The 23727-nt window shown below is 49.2% G+C and overlaps 1 protein-coding gene across 2 annotated transcripts; it reads right to left on the reverse strand.

Moving 5' to 3' along the window:
- Nucleotides 1-1880: 1880 nt before the first annotated feature.
- Nucleotides 1881-21908, reverse strand: mtx1b (metaxin 1b). 2 transcript variants are annotated; one of them, XM_052045630.1, is made up of 8 exons: nucleotides 21728-21908; nucleotides 10818-10887; nucleotides 9359-9435; nucleotides 7140-7232; nucleotides 6861-7046; nucleotides 6350-6426; nucleotides 3236-3393; nucleotides 1881-2709 (listed from the first exon to the last, which is right to left on the reverse strand). In XM_052045630.1, the coding sequence occupies exons 1-8, from the start codon at nucleotides 21806-21808 to the stop codon at nucleotides 2492-2494; spliced, it is 960 nt and encodes a 319-aa protein (XP_051901590.1). In that variant the 5' UTR covers nucleotides 21809-21908; the 3' UTR covers nucleotides 1881-2491. The 2 variants fall into 2 exon arrangements, with proteins under 2 accessions (XP_051901590.1, XP_051901589.1); XM_052045629.1 differs by having other exon boundaries at nucleotides 6861-7232; nucleotides 21728-21832.
- Nucleotides 21909-23727: the final 1819 nt, after the last annotated feature.

Here is a 23727-nt window from a genome sequence, read left to right on the forward strand (position 1 = left end):
ATAGCTCATACCCTCTAATCCCCAGGCAGCATCCTGCTAAACCTCTCCTGCACCCTCTCCAAAGTCTCCACACCCTTCCTGTAATGGGATGACCAGAACACAGTGCTCCAAGGGTTCACTTATCCTTCCAGTGAATTTGGAGGATGTTTTGGAGATGACATTTGATGATGTCTTTCATTGCGATTGATGCTTGCTGACTCTCCCCAGAAGGTGGCAGTGTTGTCCCTTCTCCAGCCAGACATGGTGAAACCTTGCCCAGGAACTTGGGATCATTCTCCAGTAGTTTTAGGGATGAGAGCTGGGCTTTATCCAGGATATTTTTTCCCCATTGGAATGCAAAGACCCTTGTCTGAATCATGTTCCATAATTAGAACCTAAGCGGCAACTTTTGTGGGGGGTGGGGGAATCTAAACTGGGCACCAATTTCACTCCAGGAGGGACCTGCTGCTGCGGAAGCACTAAAGGGGTGCAGTCACTGACCCACAGGGTTGGGACTATCTCAGTTCCTGGCAAGGTTCATAGTGAGGGTGAGCAGAATCTGCTCCGGAGTCCAATCTTGCTGCATCGCCTCCCTCACAAGGAACACAGCTGGCAGATTTCAGAAGGGTGTAAAATAAATGTGTTTAAAGATTGTGTTTAGGTTAGAAGCATGGAAAAATTTACAACAGCAAGACCATTCAACCCATGGCCACACTGCTGGCTCCGAGTATCACCATCCCCCCCCCCCCCCCCCCCCCCCATTTATTTCCCTGTAACCTATTCTCCCCACATTCCCATCAACTCACCCCAGATTCTACCCCTCGCCCACACATTAGGGGGGATAATTTACAGGGGCCGATTAACCCACTGACCCCACATGTCATTGGGATGTGGGGGGAAACCCACACTGTCATAGGGAGAACATGCCAACTACACACACACACACAGCACTAGTGACATTAGGAGACACCTCCAAAACACAAATAACACAGGAATGTTATTGGACAAAATCTAACTGCATGGTATGCAATGTTATTGTTGAAGACCAGAAGCTCAATAATTTTTAAGGAGGTTTTATTAGAGGTTTCTGGAAATTAGCGAAGATGGTTGTGCGGTAAAAAATCAGGAGCAAAAAAAGGTCAGGAGCAAAAAAAGGTCAGTAGCAAAGGAATACAAATCATTGGTGGTTGTAGGGATGAAGGGGAAAAGGCATTTAACAATGAGAATTTTAAAAATGAATGTTTTCCCTTCAGCAGGGGTGTCTAAAACTGAAGGTGCAGGATAGGGGTAAGAGATCCAGAGGGGTTTTGTGCAAGAATTTTTTTATTCATCCAGATTTGGAATCTGGGACAGACAGCAAAAAAAAAGCTGCTGGAAGAACTCAGCAGGTCAGGCAGCATCTGGGGAGGGAGATGGACAGTCAACGGTTCTAGTCCAAATGAAGGGTCTCAACCCAAAATGTCGACTGTCCATTTCCCTCCACAGACGCTTCCTGACCCACTTGAGTTCCTCCAGCAGTTTGTTTTTTGCTCCGGATTCCAGTAGCTGCAGTCCCTTATCTCCTCTGGAACAGACAACCCGGCTGGGTGCTGGAGGCAGAATCTCCCGCCAATATCTGGACAAGCACTTGGATTGCGAAGGCGTGGAAGGCTGCTGACCAAGTGATAGTACAGAGGGTTGAGCCAAAGGGCCTGTTTACATGCTGTGGGACAGAGTGGCTCAGAGCAGCTATCCATGAAGCACAGACACCTGGCTACCTGATAGAAGAGCCTGTTACAACTGTGACAGAACAACGACTGACTGTACTGCAGGTACAGCGGGAGAAGAGAACACGGGACCGAGAGAGAAATAATTTGAACAGAGTTGACCCACACAGAGCACAAATGGAGTGAAGCCACGGCTTAGTAAATAGTAGGTGTTTTAATTCCCAACACTCACACTACATTGTCCACACCTTTTAACATCCTTGTGCAGTCACAGTCTGTGAGCTTCCCCCCTCACTGTTGTATAATGGAATTTTCTTATGTAAACGCGTCACGCTGCAGTGACGGGCTCCAACCGGTGACAGAGTTATAGCATTCCAGCCCACCCATGAAGCTCGGGGCTGAGCAGCTTTAAAGGGACAGGCTGTGAGAGAGCAGCTGAACAGTGGCCCTCGTGAGGCGACACAATAGACAGGGAAGGTGCTCCTGATGGCGATTAAACCGAACCTGTAGCTTCTTCACCTGTTGGGGGCTGGAGCGTTAAACAACACTGGCAAACCCCCGCAACTGTCCTTACCAATCCATGATAACACAACAGCTGTGTACAGAGAGATTTGAACTCTTGGCTCTGAACTCTGCGGAAGAATTTAAGACCCTGAGCTTACCAAATGATTGAACCTGGCAGAAAATGTTAAAATTGTAAATATACCGATAATCAGTGTTTGAGCTGGACAACTGACGTGCCCAGGACAGTGTAGGTGATGATAGAGGTTCCCTTCTCCCCCAGCGACTCCTCCCTGCCCCTACCCTCACTCCCCCTCCTCCTCGTCTTCCAGTGGGGACGGTTGCCTGAGCGCACTGTGGGGTGCCACCCGTTGGATGGAGAGGATCCCGCTGAGGAAAGCGTAGCCCAGCATGGCCGAGAGCCCCACCAGCACCGACAGAATCTGGTTGCGCCTCTTGTGGGGGTCTTCCTCGGAATCCGATGGGTTGCTCCGGGCCGTCTTCTTCAAGCTGCACTCAGCGTCTGAAAGAAAGGCAAAGAGAGGGCATGTGCTATCAGGAGAGGCTGGACAAACTTGGGCTCTTTTCTCTGGAGTGAGAGACTGAAGGGTGATCTGTTGGAGGTGTATGAAATTATAAGGGGCATAGATAGGGTAGAAAAGCAATAACTCTCTCCCATTCTTGAATGATCCAATACCAGAGGGCATGCATTTAAGGTGAGAGGGGGTAGGTTCAGAACAGACGTGAGGGGTACGTTTTTTTACTGAGAGAGTGGTGGATGCCTGGAATGCATTGCCTGATAGGGTGGTGGAGGCAAACTCATTGGGGGTTTTCAAGAAGGGCTTGGATGGGCACATGAATGAGAGGAAAATAGAGGCATATGGGCATTCTGTAGGTAGGAGGGAATAGCTATGTTGGCACAACATCATGGGCCCAAGGGCCTGTTCTCTGCTGTACTGTTCTATGTGCCTATAACAGTAGGAGGTAGAGCAAGGCGCCCTCGACGAAAGGCACAGCGACAATCCCGCGGCAGAGAGATCCGTAAGCACCTGAGCCGTCGTTGGGGAAGTAGAGGCCAAGGATGGATGTGCAGAGGGAGCACAGGTTCTCCAGTGAGCGCAGGTGCTGCTGGAGTTTGCTGTTGGGCAGCTTTGCCTTCAGTAGGGGAGCCAAGTGGCCAAACACTATCGCGTCCAAGGAACTGGGTCTGAAACGGAATGGCAGAACGTCAGCGAGGTGAGAACTAGGAGGCAAAGCCGGCAAGGTGGAAAAAAAAATGAAACCGAGTGCGGGAAATTCTCAGTGGGTCAGGCTGCATCTGTGGGAAGGGAAATGTGTTCCATGGAATCCGATGGGCGAGTTAATGTTTCCCTTCCCATAGATGCTGCCTGACCTGCTGAGCGTTTCCAACACTCTGTTTTTACTTTAGATTTCCAGCACCTGCAGTTTTTTTAAATTTTGAAACTGGCAGCAAAATTGTCTTGGTAAAAGTCGGCAAGCTGCATCCAAGGTTGGCTAGGTAATAGGAGACAGGGTGATGGGAGGGTTGTGTTTATGACTGGAAGCCTATAACCAGCGGGTAACCACAAGAACCAGCAATGGGACTCCTGCATTTTGTCTCACACACAGTAATGATTTGGATACAAATGTGGGAGGCATTATAAGCCAGCGACCTGGGTTCAATTCTGGCCACTGTCTGTAAGGAGTTTGTACGTTGTCCCTGTGTCTGCGTGGGTTTCCTCCCACATTCCAAAGATGTATGGGTTAGGAAGTTGTGGGCATGCTACGTTGGCGCCAGAAGCGTGGCGACACTTGTGGGCTGCCCCCAGAACACTAGATAGAAGATGTATCTCACTGTGTGTTTCAATGTACATGTGACTAATAAAGAAATCTTATCTTGGATAGTCTTAGGTTACAAGTACATTAAATCGCAAGGTACAGAAGGTTATGGACCTAAAGCAAGTAAATGGGAATAGTGTGGATAGGTACATTCTACACTAGCCCCATTTACCTGCATTAGGTCCATAGGCTTTCTGTGCTTTGGACATGGTGGGTTAGATATCTCCATGTTATTGAACAATATTGTTCAGCTGATAAACTGGGCAGATCAATAGCAGATTGAACATCATCCCATTATATGTAAGATGATGCATGTTGGAAGGTCAAATAAGGACAGGATATACACCACGGTAGGACACTAGGGAGGAATGAGGAACAGAAAGACTTGGTGTACAAGTCCATTCAGTCAGGTAGATAAGGTGGTGAAGAAGGCATGTGGATGCTGGCCTTCAATAGCCAGGGCATAGAATATAAGAGATCACGATACAACTTCACAAAGCTAATTCAGTCACAGCTAGCATGCAGTTCTGGTTGCCACACTAGAGAGAACAGAACAGAGGGGCCTTGGAGTTCAGGTACAAGGTTTCCCGAAAGTGGTGTCACAGGTAGACAGGGTGGTGAAGGTGTTTGGCACACTGGCCTTCATCAGTCAGGGCACGGAGTACAGAAGTTGGGAGGTAATGTTGCAGTTGTGTAAGACACTGGTGAGGCCGCACTTGGAATATCGCGCTCTGTTTTGGTCATGAAAGATGTTATTAAACTGGAAAGAAAGTGCAGAAAAGATTTACAAGGATGTTGCTGGGACTCAAGGGACTGGGTCACAAGGAGAGGTCGGACAGGCTAGGACATTTTTCCCCTTGGAGGTCAGGAGACAGAGGTGATCTTATAGAGTTGTATAAAATCATGAGGGGCAGAGAGAGGGTGAACGCACACTGTCTTTTTCCCAGGGTTGGGGAATCAAGAACTAGAGGGCACAGGTTTAAGGGGAGAGGGAAGAGATTTAATAGGAACTTGAGGGGCAATTTTTTTTTGTTTACACAGGTGGTGGGTGTAATAAAACAAGCTGCCAGAGAAAGTGGGTGAGGCAGGTACAGTAACAATGTTTAAAAGACAGTTGGATAAGTACATGGATAGGACAGGTTCAGAGGGATAGGGGCCAAGAGCAGGCAGGTGGGACTAGCTTAGATGGGAATCTTGGATGGCATGGACCAATTGGGCTGAAGGGCCTGTTTCTGTGCTGCATGACACAAGAAAGGATGTGATTACACTAGAGAGGGTGCAGAGGAGATTCGCCAAGTTATTACCTGGGCTGGAGGGTTTCAGTTACAAGTTTGGAGAGGCTGGGTTGGTTTTCCTTGCAGCAGAGGGAGACCTGATAGAGGTGCACAGAACTATGAGGAGCAGAGAGAGGGTAGACAGTGAGAAACTTCCCCCCCCCATAATGGAGATGAGGGAATAGGTTTAAGGCGAGGAGCAAGAGGGTTTGAGGGGTATCGGAGGAGATAATTTTCACCCAGAGGGTGGTTGCAGTCAGGAATTCCCTGGCCGGGAAGGTGGAGGCAACAGGGACTTGCACAACATCTGGAGGAGCAGTTGGATCAGCAAGGGAGAGAAAACTACAGACCAAGTATGGGGAAATGGGGTTAGTATGGATGGGCAGCATGGAGATGATGGGCCAAAGGGTGGCAAAGAGGTGGGAGAGGAAGTACCATTTGGATCAGCCACCTCTGAATGCGTCCCTGAAAACAATTGAGTTCCTCAACTCTACCGAGCTTCCCCCTTGTTATACGCAGACCTCCTTTGAAAAGGACAGGAGGCTTCCAAATTCCCCACCTGTCCAATCAAGATTTTTGTTCGGACAGAAGTTGCAGATTCCTCCTTTTTCTTCTCTGGGTGTCGAGTCTGAAGCTCAGTCCCGTCACGTCGAGCGAGGCAGCTTGCTTCCCAAGCAGTCCTGCCCCCAACTCTGGACGTTCCTGGCAGCCAAGGTCCGGTGGGACCCTGTCCAGGACCCACCCTGGGTACTGACAACTCCGTCTATGTTTAGGAAAACTCTGCGCTTTCAAATATTTCACTTGGCACAAGTCAGAGGGGAAGGATTACGTCTCGCTTGCATTTAAATTTCCTGATCCCCTTCAAAGCTCCCCTTTGTGTCTTCTGCACACAATTGGATGCGTGAGGTTTGCTGTGCTTGACAGACACGAGCCCTGGTCTGGGCTCTCACTGCACTGACACCAAGGTCGGTAACGGGGGGGCGGGGAGGGAAACAGCTGCGGTTTTGGCCACTAGCGGGGTGGGGGAGAAGAAGACATTAAACCACTTACGAGTCGCCAAAGAAAAACTTGTTGGAGCCCAGTCGCTGGGACAAGAGCGTCAAACACTCCCGGGCGTCTTTGTAGATCTGGAAACAGAAAGTAGCGCAAGGTTTGCCGTTGCGTCTGCCTCCCCGTCGGCTGCTCCTGGGGTCTTTGGACCGCTTACACCCCCCAGGGGTCTCTAGCGCTGCCTCCTGCCCCCACCCCTCGGCCACTCCTATGGGTCACGCACTTCTGCAGCCCACCTATCTCTGGATTGGAGATGCAAACAGTGGTGTCACCGGGGAATGGAGTCGTCAGTCTCTGAGGGACACAGTTGTCAGCCCTGGAGTCACCATGGGGATACAGTGGAACTGAGGAAAAACACTCTACAGCCACATGATCTATAAAGTGCGAGGTCGATAAAGGCATCGAGCTGCTTCCCTCCCGACCTTCGCAGTGCCAACAGCTGGCTAAGGGATGCCATCAACCACCGCTGTCCCCCCCCCAATCACGTCCACAACTCGGCTGCACCACTCACCTCCGTCTCTGCCTCAGCCTCCTCATTCTCCAGCCACCGGCCCCCCCGGATCAGGTGGAGGCGCTCCAGCGAGCGCGTGTGCATGCGGTTCGGCAGGAAGAAGTTGAGCGGGAACGGGATGGCCTCTCCGTACCAGGGCCGTGTGAAGGACACGTAGTTCTTGGAGTCCACCCAGAACATGTAGATCTGACCGGTGACGGGGAAAGAGAAGAGAGAGGGGGTTAAACCCGGCTCGAGAATCATCAGAGCACCCGCAAGGAGGTTTGCCGCGGAACTCACCAGCGCTGGGAGTAACTTCTCCTCGATGAGGGAGCTGAAAGCCATCGTGTCCGCGCCTTGTGTGGCAGACAGCCCATAGTCTGCATTGTACTTCTGCCGAGGGAAGAAACCACGAGTCATTGAACAGCTCCATCACAGGACCATTAGTTTATTTCAATATCCCCCCATGACACAAAGGAGCCATTTTGGCCCATCGGTTCTATGCTAGCTCACAGAGCAATCCCATTCCCCAGCTAATTTTCCCTGGAGCAACACAGTGTGCTGGAGGAACTCAGCAGGTCAGGCGAGAAGGGAAATGGAAAGTCGATGGTTCAGGTCGAGACCCTTCATCCGGAAAGGGGTGGAGGGGAGATAGCTTCTGACATCATTCCCACTATCCCCTCCCCCCCCCCCCCCATCTGCATCCACCCATCACCTGCCAGCTCCGGCTTCACCCCTTCCCCACACCTCTATACTGGCTATTTCCCCTCTATCTTTCAGTCCAGATGAAGGGACTCGATCCAAAACGTCAACTGTCCATTTCCCTCCATAAATGCTGTCTGAGTTCCTCCAGTACATTGTGTTGCTCCAGATTCCAGCCTCGTATCTCCAATTCTCCCTGAAACCTATTCTCCCCGATGCAACTCCCCCCAGGTTCTACCCCTCACCCACACACTAGGGGACAATTCACAGTTGACAATTCACCCACCGAGCCCGCATGTCTTTGGGTTGTGGGAGGAAACCCGTGCGGCCACAGGGAGAACGTGTGAACTCCACACAGACAGCATCGGAGGTCGGGATCGAACCCGGGTCTCCGGTGCTGTGAGGCAGTGGCTCTACCCTGCCTGGTCAAACAGAAAGACTGGAATGTATGCAGAGCAGACTTTTTAAAATTATTAATTGATCACAGGATCCTAAGCAAGAGCAGCATTTATCGTCCAACTTTAACTGAGGGGGTAGTTTAGTGCCAATTGCACTGGTGGGTTTGGGTTACACAGACTGGATAAACTCTCCTCCCTGAAGGATGTTGGGGAACTGGATGAATTTCTGCCAGTCACTTTGTGGCTCTTGTTAAATGATACCTCTCTAACTCCAGATTTTATTCAATTAATTAAATTTAAATTCCCCATCTGCTGCGGGATGGGTTGGAATGCACATCCCTGGGCTCTCACATCACAATGGGCAGTTTAGCCAAGACCGTGGGAGGTACTTTGTTACGTGGGGAACAGTGGTGTAGTGGTTAAGTCACCAGACTGGTAACCCGAGGCCAGATTGGAATGTTCGAATCCCACCACAGCAGCTGGGGAATTTAAATTCAAGTCATTAAATACAGTGGGAATGAAAAGGTATTGCCTGTGAAACTACAGGTTTGCTGTACAAAACCCATCCACTGCTGCCTTTGCCCAACAGCGCTGTGCATAGCTACCTTCCTAAGTGGCCCAGCAGGCCATTCATTTCCTCTCGACACTTCAATCAGTCTGCAGTCCCAGAGCCTGGCGAGTGGTCCCAATTGCCGCAGGCAGTCCCACCCTGCCACAAGTAGTCCGACACCAAGGTGAACAAGGCACAGATTTCAACCCATTGAGCTCCCAGCCTAACCCCATCACTGGGTCTGTAGACCTCCAAGTTACAACTATTCTAGTACACATCAAGGCTTTTTATATAGAGATAGATGGGATTATACAGCACGGAAACAGGTCCTGCAGCCCACCATGGCTATGCCAACCATCTCGAACCCATCTACACCACTCCCATTACCCAGCACCTGGTCCACAGCCTTGGTGACTCAAGTGCTTGTCCAGATATGTATTAAATGCTGTAAGAGCCTCTGCCTCCACCGGCACGTGAGGCAGAGTGTCCCTGAGTCCAATGACACTGGGTAGAAAAAAATCCCCCAGATCCCCTTGAAACTTTCTACCTCTTACCCTCGATCTACAGTCTCTAGTTTTAGACACCTTTGCTGTGGAGAAAAGTTCCTACTGTCTCCCCTACCTATGACCCACGTAATATCTCCATCAGGTAAACTCCGGCACTAAGTGAAGGACAAGTTTGCCCTGAGCATCAACCATCAGGCTGGGTTTATTTTCCTAAGAGTGAATGAGGCCGTGGGAGAGGAGACTGATAGAGGTAAATGGGAATAATACAAATGGTCAGCAGGGACGTGCTGGGCCAGAGGGTCTGTTTCCGTGCTCTACGACTATAGAAGGAGCTCTGATTGGGAAACCAAGCCGAGGGTCTACCTGCTTCCTGAGGTACGCAAGGATCTGCAGAGGCTGGGACAGCACATCTTTCTCGGTCTTCAAGGCCGGTAAAACCCCTACGACAAGGCAGAAGAAATAAGTTCAGCTGGGTCCCTGGTTTCCCCTCCCCAGCAGAGGACTTTCTAACCAACGAGATCAGAAACACGAGAGTAACATAGATTTGGTGACACAGACGGAGAAATCACAAAACCTAACGGACCAGCACAAGATATAACATTTCATGGATATTTCACTAAATAAGCTCTTGCCTCAACACTACCCAGCGTTCAATCACTGGGTCCCACAGCTGAGGGAAGCACAGATCCCGTGTTGGAGGGGTTAGCTACCAGGACAGGTGGCACAGACTGGCTTGGTGTCCCGGAGACACAGGAGTCTGCAGTGGATGGAATCTGGAGCAACGGACAATCTGTTGGAGGAACTCAGTGGGTCGAGCAGTATCTGTGGCGGGGGGAGCAGACTTGTCGACGTTTCAGGTCGAAACCCTGCATTAGGATTGGTGTTCCACTGGGCTAATGGGACAACCCAACCCAATGCTTCATGAATATGATCTGGTTGGCCGTAGAGTCAGACAGCATGGAAATGGACCCTACAGTCCAACTTGTTCATGCTGTGATGCCTATCAACACTAATCCCATTTGCCTGCCTTTGGCCCATATCTCTCTAAACCTTTACTATCCGTGTACCTGTCCAAATGCCTTTCAAACAATGTAATTCTACCCGCCTCTACCACCTCCTCTGACGGCTCATCGCAGATATTCACCACTGTGTGAAAAACCTCCCACCGCTCCCCCCCCCCCCCCCAACACAAACCTGTGCCCTCTAGTTTTAGGCTCCCCCCACCCTAGGAGAAAGACTATCTACCTATTTCATTCAGGAGAAGGGCAAGGAACAGGAGATGCAACCTTAACATCGAGGTGACAGGGTCTTCCGAACAAGATGACAGAGGAGACAAGAGACAGCAGACACTGGAATCTGAAGCAACAATCTGCGGGAGGAACTTAGCGGGCCGAGCAGCATCTGTGGGGGGGGGGGGGGGGGGGGGGGAGTTGCTGACTGATCAGTCCTGATGCAGGGTTTCGATCCAAAACGTCGATAGTTCCTTTCGTTTCTCTCCCCCCCCCCCCCCCCCCCCAACAGATGCTGCTCAGCTCGCCGAGCTCCTCCAGCAGAGTGTTTGTTCTTCCGCGTGCGACGTCAGGCCTTGCAAGGTCGACGTTGGGAAGGGCTTCTGTCGCACAAAGGGTGGTGGGAATCTGAAACTCTCCCCCCCAAAAGGATACCGAGGGGAAGGTCAACAGGAAACCCAAGACCAATAGGCAGAGTTCGGACATGGAGACTGTGATGCGATGGGATGCAGGATAGGCTGGGGGAGACGGGACGGGGGGGGGGGAGACGAAGATTGTGACTTAACCCGCGTTGGTTCTAGGTATGACCTTACCTGAGGGACTCCTCCAGGGATTGCTGAGCTTGTGCACTTTCACGGGGGCTCCAGAAAATCGGGCATAAGCCTGAGGAGAAACCATCCACTTAGTAAACCAGCAGGGACGCACGGGGCTTTCACCCAGGTTCTGGTTCCGGGCTCCCAACAGCAAGGGTTGGATTGAGAAGAAAGCTCGTTCTACATTAGACCATTAACCACTGCTGGGGCAGGGGCAACACAAGTTAGGCACAGAATAAAACTCTCTGTACCCTGTCCTGGCAGACACTCCCAGGGCAGGGACAGCACAGGTTGGATGCAGAGTGAAGCTCCCTCTACACTGTCCCATCACACACTCCTGGGGTCAAACACAAGAGTGAAGCTCCCTCTACACCGTCCCATCACACACTCCTGGGGTCAAACACAAGAGTGAAGCTCCCTCTACACTGTCCCATCACACACTCCCGGGGTCAGACAGAGTGAAGCTCCCTCTACACCGTCCCATCACACACTCCCGGGGTCAGACACAGAGTGAAGCTCCCTCTACACCGTCCCATCACACACTCCCAGGGTAGGGACAGCGTAGGTTAGGCACGGCGTACAGCTCCCTCTATGCCGTCCTGTCACTCACTCCCAGAGAAGGAGAGAAGGATTATAGCGAGAGTAATGCTCCCACTACACCATCCCAAGTTAAGTACTGCACAGATGATGTTTTACTCAACATGTTTTACTCCAGGTGCTCCAGTTTCCTCACACATTCTAAAGACATACGGGTAGGTTAATTTGGGTTTAAAAAAATGGGTGGTGCGGACTCAAATTTTAAAGAATTTCTCTATCTACCTCTGTGGACAAGAATGTTTCAACCTGTGGTGACGGAATGGGTCCTCTCCCATCTCTGGAGCCCAGTCAGACTCCGGTCCCAGCAGGAGGACAGCACGTTCCAACCTCTCAGACAATGAAACTTCAAGGAGCAGCTGGCTCAGCGATGTCCCTGACTGAGACCATCCAGCAATCTTGGCACCCAGCATCCAAGACCCAACTTCTCCAAGGACTGGTAATGTAGATTCTGCCTGCACACCCTACCCCACACCGTGGCTCTACCCCTTTCCCTCGACCCTGACAGCCAAGCAACCCAGAGAGCAAAACTCTTGTTTGTAAATAATTAAAACAGAAAATGCAAACACTCAGCAGGTCAGGCAGCATCTGTGGAGGGAGAATGTTTCAGGCAAGACACTTAGAACTGGGAAAAGAGACAAAACAAATTAGTTTTCAGGAGCACAAAACAATCTGCTGGAGGAACTCAGCGGGTCAGGCAGCATCTGTGGTGGGCGAAGGAATGGGCAACTTTCAAGTTGAAACCCTGCATCAGAGTGGAGGGGGGACATGGCCAGTACAAGGAGTGGCGAGACAGGAGTCTGAGGCGATCGGTGGACTGAGGAGGGGTGCAAGACAACAGGCAGGTTGGGCCAGGTAGGGGAGGGGAGCAGGGATGGAGATGGGAGATGGGCAGATGCAGGCAGACCAAGAGAGAGAGAGAGAGAAAAATAGATATGGAGAGGCAGACAGAGCAAGATGGCTGCTAAGTTTGGAGATGGCTGCTGGACAGAAATAAGCAGGAACGCAAAGGGCCACCGGGGTTTCGGCTTGACACCCTTCATCTGCACTGGAAGAGTAGAGGGGAGATAGCCAGTGTGAAGAGTTGAGGAGGGGTGGACAATCGACGGGTGGATCCAGGTGAGGAGGGGGGTGATGGGCAGACGGGGGGGGGGGGGGGGGGGGGGTGGGAACAGCGACAGAGACCGGGAGGTGAGAGGCGGAGGCAGCAAAGGGCTGCAGACGGTGGGATCTGATAGGAGAGGAAGGTGGAGCCTGGAGCCAAATAAGGGAGGTGGGGAGGGCAGAGGGGAACAGTGGGGGGAGGGGACCCAGTGGGGGGGGAGTGTGTGGGTGATGGGCAGATGTCATGGGTGGAGGAGGGGAAAGGAACAGGGTGACAGTGGGGGGGGGGGGTGGAAACTGGGGTGAGTGGAGGAGGAACTGGGTAGATCAGGAGGAGAGAGAAAAGGGACGGAGGGGGAGCAGGTTACCTGGAAGGTAGGGAGGGATGGGTGGAACAAAGGGAATATCTCTGATGGGGTGAGACAGAATACATTCTACAGATGCACTGTTGAAAGTATCCTGACTGGTTGCATCACGGTCCGGTACGGCAATTCCCAACGCACAGGAATGCAAGAGGCTGCAGAGAGTAGTGGACACAGCCCTCCCCACCACTGACAGCATCTACAGGAGGCGCTGCCTCAAGAAGGTGGCATCTATTATCCACCATCTGGGCCGTGCCATCTTCTCACTGCTACCGTCGGGCAGGAGATACAGAAGCCTGAAGTCCCACACCACCAGGTTCAGGAACAGCTACTTCCCTTCAACCATCAGGTTCTTGAACCAACCAGCACAACCCTAACCCCACCTCAGCAACGGAACACCTCCTGCACTACCATGGACTTGTCTCTGTGGTTTTTTTCTGTAGTAATATTGTCTTTTTCACCTTCACTGTCTTGTATAATTTATGTTGTGTTGTCTGAACCTACGTGCCTGTGATGTTGCTGCAAGTTTTTCATTGTACCTGTACTGCACCGTACTTGTGCACTCGACTTGACTTGACCAAGTCAATTAATGAAGCAATTATAGTTAGAATCAGATTCATGTTTCTATAATCTTGCTTCAGAGAGGCTGCTTGCTGCCAACCCAGAAAAGGGCAATTAGCAGAAAGATTTGTCTTGAATCAGCCCTTCGCCCTCCTCCACCAGGACAGCTGCCAGTCCTGTCAGCCACTGGACCCGACCTTTCAGCTGCCTGTCTCCAGCAGCTGCCTGCTGTACAGCAGCTTTTCTGTTGCAGTCCCTGTAAAAGCAGCAGGCGGCCAGGCCAGCTTCTATCCGAGCACCAAGGAATGATGTAATGGAATCAGTGAGACAGGCAGTTGGAGCCCAAAACCCTTCAGGCATGAGATGTGGAAAATATAACTGGGAACCACAAACCATTCATCCTGTTTGTCTGTGCGTTGCCAAAGCAGCCCGTTTCAGCTGCCCAGAGACGCATCAATTCGCAGAATTCTTGCTCATCAACCACAGGGTGCAGGTAGACACACTCACACACTTTAATCAGCCTGTACTCACTTCCAGGTATCTGCTCGTTAATCTCCAAACCCACAACCCCCCCCCCCCCCCCCCACCAGCTCCCAAACTCCTGGATTAGATTCCAATTTGTCATTCCATGTATAAAGCTCTCAAACCCCTGGATTAGATCCCAGCCTGTAACCCACTCGCGGGGATCTGTTATTCTATATACAAACCCCCTGAACTCCCAGATTAGATCCCAGCCTGCAACTCACTCCCGGGGATCTGTTATTCTATATAGTGAACCAGATCGGGTTTTTTTTAAACAAATGAAAATCAAAATTAAAATGCAGTTACAGGAAATCTGAAATAAAAACAGAAAATGCTTTATAAACTCAGCAGGTCAGGCAGCATCTGTGGAAAGAGAAATAGTCAACGTTTCCAGTCTGGGTCTGCCCAGGATTTTCGGTTTTTGTTACTGATTTATAAACGGTACCAATATTAGCTTTTATTCTTAAAAAAAAGAAAATACACCTTGTGAATTTTAATTGCTGCCAGAGTGTGATTTGAACTTGTGTCTTTGGAACAGAAATCTGGCTGCCAATTGAGTAAACAAAAAAATGGGATTAATGTAAAATGAATGGTTGGTGGTTGGTGTGGACTTGGTGGGTAAGGGGCCTGTTTTCCTGCCGTATCTCTCTGTGACTCTAGTTTATTCACAATGCTACTGCAGTGTTATTTCTGGTGAACTCAAGGATCTATCCACAGTCCTTTACACTTCTCTCCCACACCCTGCCCCTCAGCAAATCATCTGGACTTGGCATCCACCTGCAAGCTTCTAACACACAGCTCTCCCCCGTCGCCCCCTGCACCATACATTCCGCATAAGCACGGAGAGGGGAGAAAGTTCTTCCAACGAGAGAAAGGGGTGGTGCAGGGGGTTCAAAGACTACAGCGTTGGGGAGATGAGACTGTGACAAAATCTGAACACACGGACTACAATTTTAAAATGAAAGGGGTGAGAGTTTACCAGGGGTAGGTGGGAATGTGAAGTCGATGTTACAATCAAATCAGCCATAGTCTTACCAAATGGTAGGACAGGCTAGACAGGCAATTAACTACCTACTACCCCCGTATTTCTCCCACTAGGTTCCTCCCCCACCCTCCCCCATCTGGTTCTGGTTCCATCTGCCATACACCTCTCCCCTAACGGTTCCCATTCTCACCCCCCCCCCCCTTACTTATCAGAGTCCAGCACTGGTAGTCTTGCTGCTTATCGCCCTCCAGCAACTGTCTCCACATTCACCCTCCCCCTCACTCTATCTGCCTTCATTTTCTCGGCCGCTGTCTCCCAACTCCACCCCTCTGTATTGTGGAGGATCATGGCTGTCACGTGACAGCACTGCCCCCTACCTGGCTGGAAGACACACCACTGCCGATCAAGGTTTGGCCCTGCCCCGCCCCACCCCACCCATCCCCACCCATCAGCACACACCCGACCATTGGCCTTTATAATTGATTAGTCCTTGCTGGCGCCAGGCCATTGACCTTTGTAAATTACCTGGGCTGTACCCCCCCCCCCCCCCAAGCCCTATAAAGAGGGCCACGTGTGCTCGGCTCTCCCTCTTTGCGACCTTTGAGGGACCACCCTGCTTCACTCCAGGCCAAGGACTGTGGGACGGCGCTGGAGAAATCGTTGGTGAGGTGCGCACTGTTTAAGGGTTGGGATCGTTTTAGTTAGTGTCCCTGGTAGCACAGAGCCGTGCCTGTACTGAGTCAGGGGGTGGCGGGTATCGTATTGTTTTTCCTTGATTGTATGTACCTAGTTTTGTGTGCGTGTGTGCACGTGTGTATTCCCGTTACCATTTTCCCCATTTGTCTTTTGTAAATAAAATATTTCCTGCCAGACTGTGTTCAGAGTCCTTGCCTTTTGAGACCCCGAATCTGTTTCCTCACTCACAACACCCTCTCCCTCCCCTACCTGGTTCCATCTGACCATCATCCTTCACCACCACCCCCCTCCCCCTCAGTCCACCTACTGACCCCTTCCCCTCTCCTCTTTACACTGGCCACCTCCCCCCTCGGTCCCAAAGCAGGGTCTTGACCCAAAACATCGACAATTCCTTTCCCTCCGCAGATGCTGCTCGACCCGCTGAGTTTTTTTTTAAAGATTTTATTTACAGCGTGGTAACAGGCCCTTCCGGCCCAACGAGTCCACGCCGCCCATTTTAAACCCAAATTAACCTACCCGTACATCTTTGCAATGTGGGAGGAAACCGGAGCACCCGGAGGAAACCCACGCAGACACGGGAGAACGTACAAACTCCTTACAGACAGCGGCAGGAATCGAACCCCGATCGCTGGTGCTGTAATAGCGTCGCGCTAACCTCAGGCAGACTATTTGTTGCTCGAGAGGATCCCCCCCCCCCAACTCCGTTCCTCTCCATGGCAACCATCTGAAACACGGCTGTTCACAGCCTTAACAGTTGGATTGGACCCTGAACCAGGGGCCATCCACACCATCACTGAGGCAGCCTGTTCCTGCCTCCCTCACTGAAAAAAGAAATTAGACGAAGGGCCTTGGACCTGAAACGGTATCTGTGTTTCTCTCCCCACAGATGCAACCAGACCTGCTGAGTGTTTCCAGCAGCTTCTGGTTTTACCTCACCTCCACTGCGACTGCCTGACTCACCTCATCTGTGTAAATGATCAGCTGTGCCTTGGCTGCCTCCAACACTCTCCTCTTGTCCTGTCCACGTCTCAACTCACCCTGTGCTCTCTCATACACACAGGCCCTCGCTAGTCAATACTTTAAAACTTTATTTATACAGCATGATAACAGACTCTTCCGTCCCAATGAGCCCGCGCCCCCCAATTACACCCATGCGAACTTACTAACCCGTACGTCTTTGGAATATGGGAGGAAACCAGAGTACCCAGAGGAAACCCACACAGACACGGGGAGAACATACAAACTCCTTGCAGACAGCGGCAGGAATCGAACCCCGATTGCTGGCACTGTAATAGAGTCGCGCTAACTGCTAAACTACTGTGTATTATGGCTGATTTGATCGTAACACTGTCTTCACCTTCCATCTCCTTCTGGTAACCTCTCGCCTTCAGTTTAAACGAATCAGAATCAGATTTATTATCACTGAAATAACGTGAAATCTGTTGTTTTGCGGCAGCAGTACAGGGCAAATACAAAAATCACTATAAATTACAAAAATAAATAGTGCAAAAAAAAGGAATGATGAGGTCGTGTTCACTGGTTCATGGACCGTTCGGAAATCTGATGGCGGAGGGGAAGAAGCTGTTTCTGAGTTGGAGTCCGCACATTCAAATCTCACCGTGGTCTCAATCTCTCCCAATTCTGTAGCCTTCAGACTTCAGACACACCCCACACCGTACACTCCTCCAGACACCACGCACCCCCGACCATGTGCCCCTCCAGACACACCCCACCACACTGTCCACACCGCCAGTTCTCCCCAGCTCTGTAACTCCCTCCAGCCCTTGCAGTTCTGCCCACCACACACCTTCCCTCTTTGGTATTCATCTCCCACTCCCCACCCCAGAGTTATAGACACAGCGAGTAACAGAGTCATACAGCACAGAAACAGGCCCTTCAGCCCACAACATCCATGCCAACCCTTGTACCTTTCTTCTCTAATCCCATTTACCCACATTTGATCCATAACCTCCTCTGCCTTGGCAATTCAAGTGCCCGTCTCGATGCCTCTTAAATGTTGAGAGTCTCTGCCTCCACTACCCCTCGGGCAGTCTTTCCAGACCAACCACCCTCTGGGGGAAAAGTCCCCCTCATATCCCCTCCAAACTTCCTCCCCCTCACAAACCCATGACCTGTTGCTTTAGACACCTGCACCTTGGGGAAAAGGTATTCCTCACCTCTAGTCCCCACGACTCTCTCCCCCCTCCCACCCCCACTCTCTCCATCTCCTGTCCCATTCCCTCCCCCCTCCCTCCCCTACTGCAGGCCCCCACCTCTTCGGCCTCCTCCTGTGCCCCTCCACATCACTGTGATCAGCTCCAAGGTGCCCGTGTCCCTCCTCGATCATCCGTCGCACCACCATTGGTAGCCGTGCTCTGGAATTCCTTCCCTCAGCCACACCCACTCCACCATTAATACAGCACAGAAACAGGCCCTTCAGCCCAACTTGTCCACGTCAACCAAGATGCCCATCTAAGCTGGTCCCATTTGCCCACGTTTGGCCCATGTCCCTCTAAACCTTTCCTATCCAAGTACCTTCTAAATGTTGTTACCTGACCCACCTCTACCACTTCCTCTGGCAGCTCATTCCATATACACACCATGCTCCGTGTCAAGAAGTTGCCCCTTTTAAATGCTTCCCCTCTCACCTTAAACCCATGCCCTTTAGTTTTTGGTTCCCTTTCCCTGGGAAAAAGACTGTGTGCATTCACCCTATCTATGCCCCTCAGGAGTTTATACACCTCTATAAGGTCATCCCTCAGTCTCCTACGCTCCAAGGAATAAAGTCCTGGCCTGCCTGACCTCTCCCGACAACACATTCCCTTGAGTCCTGGTAATGTTCTTGTAAATCTTCTTTTCACTTTTTCCAGCTAAAAGACACCTTTCCTATAACAGGGTAACCAAAACTGAACACAATGCTCAAGGTGCGGCCTCACCAACGTTTTGTACAGCTGCAACATAACATCCCAACTCCTATACTCATTGCCCTGACTGATGAAGGCCAGCGTATCAAACACCTTCTTCACCACCCCGTCTACCTGTGAATTCTTGTGGATTTAGTCAAATTGTTATAATGGGGGCTGTTGTTACAGCTATAGCTTAAAGCCTAAAAAGTTTCACTGTCAGTTAATTCGAAAAGTTTCCACTAAATAGCAGCAAATTATGGAACTCAGGAAAACATGCAAAGGATTCAACAAACTTTGGGCAAATCAGCATGGCAGGAGTTAACAAGCAATAGGTAGAAGAAAAAAATCCTAGCTGATTACTTGAGCATGTTGGAGTACTGTGTTCAGTTCTGGTCGCCTCACTACATGAAGGATGTGGAAGCCATAGGAAGGGTGCACAGGAGATTTACAAGGATGCTGCCTGGATCGGGGAGCATGCCTTATGAGAACAGGTTGAGGGAACTCGGCCTTTTCTCCTTGGAGCGACGGAGGATGAGGGGTGACCTGATAGAGGTGTATAAGATGATGAGAAGCATTGATCGGGTGGATCGTCAGAGGCTTTTTCCCAGGGCTGAAATGGTTGCCACAAGAGGACACAGGTTTAAGGTGCCGGGGAGTAGGTACAGAGGAGATGTCAGGGGTAAGTTTTTTTTTACTGTGAGTGAGTGTGTGGAATGGGCTGCCAGCAATGGTGGTGGAGGCGGATATGATAGGGTCTTTTAAGAGACTTCTGGATAGGTACGTGGAGCTTAGAAAAATAGAGGGCTATGGGTAAGCCTAGTAATTTCTAAGGTAGGGACATGTTTGGCACAGATTTGTGGGCCAAAGGGCCTGAATTGTGCTGTAGGTTTTCTACGTTCTATGTTAAGTGACATGAAACCCAAGGACCCCAAACATTTCTTTAGCCAATCTCCACTGAGAGATTGGACAAACTTGGGTTGTTTTCTCTGGAGTGTCAGAGGCTGAGGGGAGACCTGATAGAAGTTTATAAACTTAAGAGAGGCATAGATAGGGTAGACAGAGTCTTTTCCCCAGGGTAGAAATGTCACGTACTAGAAGACATGCATTTAAGCTGAGAGGCGGGAAAGTTTAAAGGAGATGTGCAGGGCTTTTTTTTTACCCAGGGGGTGATGGTGGAAGCAGTTATGATAATGGCATTTAGGAGACTGTTGGATAGACTTATGAATATGCAGAAAATGGAGGGATATGGATCACGTACAGGCAGAAGAGAATTAGGCACTGTGTTCGACACAGGTACCGTGGGATAAAGGGCCTGTTCCTGTGCTGTACTGTTCTATGTTCTAAATGCGACACTCTTTTCTCTTAACCTTTTCTGCATTCTTTTCAGCTTAATGACTTTATAACAGGGCTTGTACAACCATGAAAGGAGGTGCAGAAGCCTGAAGACCCACACCTCAAGGCTCAACAACAGCTTCTTCCCCACTGCCATCAGGCTTTTGAACTGACCTGAAAAACACTGGAGATCCTGTACATGAAATCTACCCAGGTGCATACACCAAGGCGAAGACAAGTCGCTAGAGGAGGCCAGACACTTGCAGCATTCTCGATTAATTCACAAAGGGACTGGAGGGCTCGTGTTACAAGGAGAGGCTGGGACTATTTTCATCCTGGAGCAAAGGAGGCTGAGGGGTGACCTTATAGAGGTCAATAAAATCATGAGGTGCATAGATAAGGTGGAGGGTCAAGTCTTTTTCCCAGGGTAGGGGATTCCAAAATGAGAGAACATATGTTTAAGGTGAGAGGGAAAAGATGTAAGGGAACCAGAGGGGCAACTTTTTCACCCAGAGGGTGGTGGGCATGTGGAACGAGCTGCCAGAGGAGGGTACAATTGGAACATTTAAAAGACATTTGGACAGGTACATGGATAGGAAAGGTTCTGAGGGATATGGGTCAAATGGGACTAGCTCAGGGAGATGCCTTGGTCAGCATGGATGAGTTGGGCCAAAGGGCCAGTTTCCATGCTGTATAACTCTACACTACCTCGGACTATATTTCTTCCTTTCTCCCAACTTGCACTAGTGTCGTTATGTTTATTTTGTCATATAATTTATGTTAATTTATGCTTACGTTAACGTATTTGGAAGGACAAATCAAGGTAGGACATACAGAGTAAATGGTAGGGCGCTGAGGAGTGCGGAGGAAAAAAAGGGATCTGGGAATTCAGGTACATAATTCCCTGAAAGTGGCGTCACAGGCAGACATGGTTGTAAAGAAGACTTTTGGCATCCTGGCATTCATAAATCAAAGTATTGAGTATAGGAGTTGGGATGTTATGGTGAGGTTGTATAAAACATTGGTGAGGCCAAATTTGGAGTATTGTGTGCAGTTCTGGTCACCTAACTATAGGAAGGATGTCAGTAAGATTGAAAGAGTGCAGAGAAGATTTACTAGAATGTTGCCGGGTCTTCAGGGGTTGAGTTACAGGGAAAGATTGAACAGGTTAGGACTTTATTCCTTGGAGCGTAGAAGAATGAGGGGAGATTTGATAGAGGTTTACAAAATTATGAGGGGTATAGACAGAGTAAATCCGAGTAGGCTCTGTCCACCTAGATTAGGAGAGATAATTACGAGAGGACATGGCTTTAGGGTGAAAGGGGAAAGGTTTAGGGGGAACATTAGGGGGAACTTCTTCACTCAGAGAGTGGTGAGAGTGTGGAATGAGCTGCCATCTGACGTGGTAAATGCGGGCTCATTCTTAAGTTTTAAGAATAAATTGGATAGTAACATGGACGGGAGAGGTCTGGAGGGTTATGGACCGAGTGCAGGTCAATGGGACTAGCGGAATAAAGTTTGGGCACAGACTAGAAGGGCCGAATGGCCTGTTTTCTGTGCTGTAGTGTTCTATGGTTGCAATGCACCGTGCTATTGCTGCATAAAAAGCTAATATTGACGGTGTTATGACAATGAGGATGAATATTTATGACAATAAACTTAACCTTGGACAATTTAAGACCTTCCCCAAACCCCCGTTGCTATGGTGACCATGCGGCCGCCAGGCCCGACCTTGCTCCTGGCCGGGGTAAAGGTTAATGGCGCGGCCCCCCCGCCCTTCCCCGCGGCCCCGGACGTCCCGCTGGGGTGTCTTCCCACCACCCCCCCCCCCCTTCCCCTCCCACCTACCAGCACCGTCAGGCTCTCACTGTCCACCGACGGCAGCCCCCAGTCCCCCTTCCAGCAGAACAACTCCAGCGGCACCGCCATGCCCGACCCGCCGCCCGGAACCGATCGCCGCCGACCCGGAAGCGGAGAAGAGGGACCGTTGCCCTGGCAACCGGAGGGAGCATCCTTGGGCAGACAGGAGGACAGAGAGGAGCTCGGCCTCTGAGGGGCTTTTATGTGGAGATGATGATATAGAAGAGGCAGTGTACAGAGATTATAAACTCGCTGCGGAGAAAGACGGCTGGAAATGGAAGGGTTATGGACAAAAATATGTATAAAAGGCAGTGCACAGAGATTATAAACTCGTTTTGGAGAAAGGGTTGGAAATGGAGAAGCTTTATATAGAAATGATGTATATAAAATGCAGTGTTCAGAGATTATAAACTCACTGTGGAGAAAGAGGGCTGGAAATGTACAAAAATTATGTATAAAAGGTATTCCACAGAGATTATAAACATTTTGAGAAGAGGGTTGGAAATAGAAGGATTGTATACAACGATATGTATAAAAGGCAGTGCACAAAGATTATGAATTCATTTTGGAGAAAGAGGTTTGGAAATAGAGGGGGTTTACATATAGAAATTATACATAAAATGCAGTACACAGCGATTGTAAGTTCATTGTGGAGAAAGAGGGTTGGAAATGAATCAGAATCAGGTTTATTATCACTGACTCATATGTTGTGAAATTTGTTGTTTTGCGGCAGTAGTACAGTGCAAATGGAGGGTTATGTACAAAAATATGTACAAAATTCAGTGCATGGAGACTATGAGCTCATTTTGGAGAAAGGGTTGGAAGTAGAGGAGTTATATATAGAAATTATCTGTAAGTGCAGAATTTGTAACTCATTTTGGAGAAAGAGTTAGAAATGGAGGGGTTATGTACAAAAATTTGTATAAAATGCAGTGCACAAGTTTATAAACTCATTTTGGAGAAAGAGTATTGCAAATAGAGGGGTTATACACAGAAATTATATATAAATTGTAGTACACAGAGTTTATAAACTCCTTTTGGGGAAAGACAGTGAGAAATGGATTAGTTAAATTAAAAAAATATGCATAGAGGCTGTACCCAGAGATAAATTCACTGTGAATAACTAGAGAGATTATGTACAGAAACTATATAGAGGCAGTACACAGATTGTAAACTCATTGTGGAGAAAGAGAGTTAGAAATTGAGGGTTTATGTATAGAAATTGTGTAGAGAGACTGTGCACAGAGTTTGTAAATTCATTGTTGAGAAAAAGGGTTGGAAATTGAGGGATTACAGAAATTATATATAAATTGCAGTACACAGGTTGTAACCATTTTGGAGAAAAGAGGGAGGGAAATGGATGGATTAAGTACAGAAATTATACATAGAGGCTGGACACACAGATTATAAACTCATTGAGAAGAAATAAGTTTAGAAATAGAGAGGTTATATATAGAAATTGTATAGAGGCTGTACACAGATTGTAAACTCATTGTGGAGAAAGACAGTTGGAAACGGGTTATATACAGAAATTATACATAGAGGCTGTACCCAGAGATAATAAGATCATTGTGAATAAATAAGGCTAGACATAGAGAGACTACGTACAGAAATTATATAGAAGCTGTACACTCATTGTGGAGAAAGAGGAATCAGATTTATTATCACTGACATATGATGTGAAATGTGTTGTTTTGCAGTAGCAGTACAGTGTAAAGACAGAAGAATCTGTAAATTACAAAGATAAATAATTAGTGCAAAGAAAAGAATAATGAGGTAGTGTTCATGGATCATTCAGAAACCTGATGGTGGAGGGGAAGAAGCTGTTTCTGACTATAAACATATTGTGAAGAAGTAAGATTAGAAACAGAGAGGTTATATGTAAAAAAATATATACACAGATTGTAAACTCACTGTGGAGAAAGAGAGTTGGAAATAGAGGGGTTATATACAGAAATTATATATGGAGACTATACACAGATTGTAAA

The sequence above is a fragment of the Pristis pectinata genome, chromosome 40 (genome assembly GCF_009764475.1).
Source record: "Pristis pectinata isolate sPriPec2 chromosome 40, sPriPec2.1.pri, whole genome shotgun sequence".
In the NCBI taxonomy this organism is placed as follows: domain Eukaryota; kingdom Metazoa; phylum Chordata; class Chondrichthyes; order Rhinopristiformes; family Pristidae; genus Pristis; species Pristis pectinata.

Excerpts from the sequence above, each read along its gene's own strand:
- mtx1b (XM_052045629.1), bottom strand. The coding sequence starts at position 21,808 with ATGGCGGTGCCGCTGGAGTTGTTCTGCTGGAAGGGGGACTGGGGGCTG. Across the intron at positions 9,436-10,817 it reads TCCCTGGAGGAGTCCCTCAG|GGGTTTTACCGGCCTTGAAG; the intron begins GTAAGGTCATAC and ends GCCTTGTCGTAG. Across the intron at positions 3,394-6,349 it reads AAGTTTTTCTTTGGCGACTC|ACCCAGTTCCTTGGACGCGA; the intron begins GTAAGTGGTTTA and ends ATTCCGTTTCAG.